This window comes from Glycine soja, chromosome 3 (assembly GCF_004193775.1).
Source record: "Glycine soja cultivar W05 chromosome 3, ASM419377v2, whole genome shotgun sequence".
Lineage (NCBI taxonomy): Eukaryota > Viridiplantae > Streptophyta > Magnoliopsida > Fabales > Fabaceae > Glycine > Glycine soja.
This window is the reverse complement of record NC_041004.1, coordinates 41,526,717-41,532,716: the sequence shown is the minus strand read 5'-3', so window position 1 is coordinate 41,532,716 and position 6,000 is coordinate 41,526,717. Positions and strand designations below refer to the sequence as shown.

At 32.8% G+C, this 6,000-nt stretch overlaps 1 protein-coding gene across 1 annotated transcript; it reads right to left on the bottom strand.

Moving 5' to 3' along the window:
- Nucleotides 1-757: 757 nt before the first annotated feature.
- LOC114407114 lies at nucleotides 758-3,008 on the bottom strand. Its single transcript, XM_028370089.1, has one exon. It carries the CDS (start codon nucleotides 2,944-2,946, stop codon nucleotides 1,096-1,098), a length of 1,851 nt encoding a protein of 616 aa, XP_028225890.1. The 5' UTR covers nucleotides 2,947-3,008; the 3' UTR covers nucleotides 758-1,095.
- Nucleotides 3,009-6,000: the final 2,992 nt, after the last annotated feature.

The window sequence follows — 6,000 nt, the reverse complement described above, 5'->3', positions numbered from 1 at the left end:
CGCACGACGTACAGTTTGCAGCAGCAATATAGAATGTAAATACATGGTTAGAAATTAGTTAATTAAATTTAATAATAATAAAATAATCCATAATTACTTATAAGATTGTAAAATTATTGATTTATATAACTTACACGTCATTATACTCAATACAATTTTTTTTTATAATAATACATATAAAATGTTATATTTCCTAAATATAAAAGTCTAATATAAGAATAATCAGCTTATTAATGATAAATTTATTAAAAATGAAGAAAAATAGGAATATTTTTAAATTACAAAATAAAATATATGGACCGGACGAGAAAGGTGATTAAGAGACCTACAAGTGAATATAGTGTTTAGACTATGATGACCTTTATTTGCCTTATAAAAAGAATTTTAATTATCAAGTGGTCCACTTGTTTTTTTTTTTGTTTTTTTTAACTTGAGTGGTCCACTTGTTGGTCTCTTGTTATGAGGAACATAAGAATTAAAAAATAACTTTATGATCTTAATGTATAATGATATTTTAAAATTTAGTGGAAATAGTTAATAAACTTTATGATTGGATTGGTTGCTCTGTCAAAAAAAATAAATGTTTGGACTAGTTGATATCACATATCTTTAGCTAAAAAATAATTTATCGATCATAACTAAAAAGAACTACTACTAAACAGTAATGAGGGATGAGAGTGTGAGATGGCCAAATTTTAATAGGATAATTTCAGTCAACAGTTAAGATTAAAACTAACTAAAATTAGATTGGAACCCGTAAAGATGTAATTATCGTGTAGCATACAATAGCTTCCCCTTTACAAACACAAACATATATTTGAAGTGAGAGAAAAATATACAATTCTTTCCTTAGATATAAAAATGCTCCAACAGCACGTCTTACCATTCATTCCCCATTTACTAATTATACATAATCAATTTACAAGAAAAAGCCAGGTATTACTTGTAGCTAAAAGCCTAAAACTTAAGCACACTTCATTGTCTATAGTTTTTGTCGTGTTCCTCCGAGCTGCTTGTGGTGGTGGAGTACTAGCCCTGGTGCTGCTCAAGGTTACGCGTCTTTCTGTTTCAATTAACAGAACATTAATTAATTAATTAATTACAAGCCTTGGTAATCTCTATCTCATTCTCTATTGTTTCATCTTCCGTTCTAAACTTTCTATAGATATCCCCTTTGTAAAACTTTCTAGTCCTCAGCGCCAAAATGATCGAAGCAAAACAACCAACCAACGTTGAAGCCGTGATTATGATAAAAGCCATTTTGTAGCATTGCACTCCCACACATGTTAAGTCCTTTCCTTCTTGTCTCGTGAGTCCTTTGGCCTTCAATAGTTTCAAAGCCTCTTTATCATACAAAACACCAGCCACTTTCACGTTCAGAATGTAAGACCCAAGAGGGCTTGCAGCAGCTCCAAAGTTGTACAACGTGGAGTAGTATTTGAGGCCAAATACTTCTGATATGATTGCAAACATTAGTGGCCATTGAGCTCCAAAACAAAACCCTATGACCACAGAAGCTAAGTAGAGAGAGTTTGGAACACCAAGGGCTATCAGAACATGGCCAACACAAGAGAGAAGCAAAACTAGAGTGAGCATGTAGGGGCGAGGGACTTTGTATTTGGTCAAGAAGATCTCAGAGGCATAACCTGAAGCTACTCGTCCCAAGTAGTTCCATATGCTCACTAAGGAAACAAATGTTGTAGTGCTTTTGTTCGGGTATCCTAATGAGTGTCCAATCTGTCCCAGGTTGTCTATGGCTGTTAATGTTCCTCCAGCACCAAAGGTTGTTGCAATGAACAAAATCAGCATATCAATACTAAATAAAGCTTGCAAAATGGTGTAGTCTTCTCCCCTCTTTGGAGGGTTGAATATGTTCCTTAAACAAGAACTTTTCTCGTGGGAACTTGTAGTAGCTGCTGGTACTACTTCTTGCTCCACCACGTTTGAAGATGGAATAGCTTCAGTGACTACTTTCAACTGAGGTGGTGAATCAGTTAAACCTTGCGTTTTGGCTTTCAATTGGTTTATCTCCTCTCTAAACACCACAGCAAGTGGTAGAAGAAGAAAGGAGAAAACCACAAGGCCATCTACTATGTATTCAATCCTTGAAAAACTAAGCTTGTTTTGTACAACGATCAGAACCATGAGAAAAGCAGCAAGGCCAAGTGAAATATATAGAAGGTGGTAGAAAACTCTGTTGTCCTCCTTGGGTTGGTGGTGCACTGTGTTCATTAACCGAATTGTTGGAAGAAAAAGGAAGGAAACAGCAGCAGGGAGCCACGCAATGAGTAAAATAAGAGCTTGAGAGTCATGATCACCATAGAAAGCATGGTAGAGTTGTGTGATGATGGCACCACTTAGACCAACGTAGCCTTTGAGTATGCCTAAGATACTGCCACGGCTTCCAGGGAAGTTTTTCACACACGTGACTAAAGCACCAGTATTGGCAAAAGTTTGAGAATTTGCACCAATGCAAATGTAGAGACACATTTGCCAAACTTGGGGTTTGTCAATGCGGCCAGAGACAGCAAGAAATATCATGAAGTAGCCAAAGAAGTTCATGATGACCCCAATTGAGAGCACCACGAAAGGTGGTGTTACCTCGTTGACCAACCCGGATATGACTCCAACGTTGGCACCTAGGTCTTTGAAGAAGCTTAGCAAGTTGAGAGTGGATTGGTCGTACCCTAATGAGGTTTTGACCTCGTTAGAGTATATTCCAAACATGTAGGTTGCTCCTGCAACGGACATGATGAGTAAAGATGCAAATAGCATGAACCAACGCCCCGTGAGAACATGGTAGCTGAGGGCCTTCATTCCCCTCAAACCACCACTAGTGAAGTCTGCCACCACCATTTTGCACTCTTGTTGTATTTTGGAACCAAACACTTTTTTTGTTGTTGTGTGGATAAAGGGTGCTGAAGTGATGAGGCTATTTAGAACCATGTATATATACAGAGAGAAATTATTACTGTTGGTTTCGGGAAACCCTATGATACATAATCGTATTATTTATAATTTATGAAGTTAATAATGTATCAAAATGGGAACCACATCCTCTAATTTCTGATATACGGGTGAATTTATATGGATATATATATATATATATATATATATATATATATATATATATATATATATATATATAGGGTGTGAAGATGATTTCCCTACATGTGAGGAGAAAAATGTTGCACACGGAATAAATGATTATGGTTTGACGCCGGTGGTATCAGGGGAAGGATTTTCTTAGGAAATTTAGGGAGAAAAAAAAAGGTGTATCATAATAATTTTGTGGTAAGTGCAATTATATGAATTGAGAAAGTGACTAGCACTCTAAGTGGTGGTCCTAACTAGCCACTATCGGAGAAGAGCCGGGAATCAATGGGAAACTACTGGATATGAATGTGACCATCACTTTTCATATGAAGAAAAATGCCAAATCCAAAGCTTTAGATTTCGCCACAGCCACCCTTGAGCGTCAGGGTTACATGTACTATGAAGGAACCCGAGTTATGTGTCCACTAATAATTTTAAGTTTTGGTAAGACAGAATTTAAATTATTGAATTAACGTGTGTCCAAATTAACTTTTTAAACTGTATATAAGATTATATCTTGACTTCGGGACAAAATAAAGTGACTCAAATGATTAATCACCTCTTGTAATTACTCGACATCTGATCCTAGCTAGCTTCAAATCTCTTGATTTGTTTAGTCTATCCTACAACTTATACATATTCATCTTATTCTTTTCTACATTTCGGATTTTCTTTATATTTCGTCACGTTAATGATTATATTTTTTATTTCTTTTCTGTTTTTCTTAATTCGTTTGTACACCTACACGTGGGATTCTTCAAATTAACTCCACCCGCTCCACTACCCAAAAGGAGGAAAATAGAACATGGGTTTCGATGAACCTCATTTGTAACAATACCTAAATTCGGATCCTGTCTAATGCTGCACCGCGTAGCAAAATAGTGAGACAATTTGTTTTTGGTAGGCCAATGCAAGTCAAGCCCCATGTGAGACTCACTTATTTCAGCTGTCATGTTCTCCTTATAATTCCTAAAAAGCGTATTTTTTTTAAAAAAAATATTATTTGGTTTAAGGTGAGTTTTAAGATTTTTTATTAATAAATATTAATTATTAGTTTATTAATTTTTGTTAACAAAATAAAATAATTGAATTTGTGATATTTTTTTATTATTTTTTCTTAATCATGGAGCCAATTTTATATCTTCATGCGAATTCTAGGATGAAGTCGTGAATGAAATTGAAATGGTACACAAATGAAACATCAATTTGATCACCGGGTAACAACAGGTTTTTAAAGTTATTCATTTTTTTTACTTACATAATACTTCTAAGTGGCATCTAATTAAGAATTATGAATGAGATATAATGTTTGACAAAACTTTTTTTTTTTAAATCGGCAAAAAATTGAATAGATTAAAGGTACCAGTGGTACCATGAGTTCATTACAAGCAAAGGCCATATCTAAGGTTTTTGAATGAATATCATGCAGGTTATGATGATATCAAAAATGTTATTTGATAAGCATAAGTTGAATCAAGTTACAAGAACAAGATCAAGTAAATTTAAGATAAGAACTTAATATATTTGCTTAAAGAATCTCAATTTGATTGTTTTAGTTTGACCTCAACATCTTTAGTATCAAACACTCTCTTATCAAAGACTAAATCATATTTTTGAACTGGTAATTGATTAGCAGACTGTGTAATCAATTATCAAAGAGTTTGTGAAGATATTTTTGACTAACAACACAAAACTATATGAATTTTGATTTGTGTAATCGATTACGAGTGAAGAGATTTCAAAAAGGCTTTGAAAAGTCATGACTCTTCAGAAATATAATTATGTAATCCATTATCAATATGAAAAAACTTTAGGAATTTTTTTTTAAAAAGACACATCTCTTCAAACAATGTTGAAAAGACACAATTGACCTATATATATATATATATATATGTGTGTGTGTGTGTGTCTGACTTCGAAAAGTAATAGAGATATTCTAAGAGAACTTAATTGTCAAATACTCTCTAAACAACTATTTGTCAAACACTTACAAATGTATTGAGAGAAATCAATCTGTACATCTCATAAACTCAATTATAATAGTGTTTATCTCTTGACTTGTGAAATTCTTGAACACAAGGGTGAGGGATCACAAGGTGTGTTCAAAGACGGGCAGAGATAATAAAAAAACTTAAGTGATTGAGGACTAAACGTAGACACAGAAAGTGACCGAACCAATATAAATCGAGTTGAGTTTGTATTTCTTTCTTCTCTTATCTCAATTATTTTATTGTAGTTTACTTTATCTTGCGCATTTAAAAAAATATTATTAAATTAATTATTTCTTCTTATGTATTCTGAGCCTATCATATATCATTTAAAAGGAGTGAAAAAAATTTTAAAACTTAATTCATCCCTTCTTAAATTATTGAGACCACTTGTCGAAAGTTAATTAATATTAGAATTCAGTGATTGAATAATAATACCTACTTCCAAAGACCCATCTGAACGAAATAATGTTTGACAAAGCAACATATCTGAATGCATAACTCATATAACGTTTGTTTAGGAAAGCTTAATTTGAATACATAAATAAGATAATGCATGTTGAAGAAAGCGCGCTATTTGAGTATAACTCAGATAAGATAAGACTTTCTTGAGCAAGTGTATCTGCGTTTATGAATATTTTAAACGACGTTTTACTAAGCTTCAAAGTTGGTTATTAGGCATTTTTTAAAACAGTTTAAAAATCATTTTAAATCTATCATGCTAAAAATATTTACTTTTCACAATTGTTTTGAAACCATTTGAATATGAGTGTTTATATTGATTTTTTAAAATCGTCTTAGATTCTTTTATGTATTATTTAAAAAATACTAAAAACATGATAATTCTAATATGGTTTTATGCAAAAAAAAAAAAAAAACCATTTTAGAATGTATGGTTTTTAGGAAAATCTAGTTG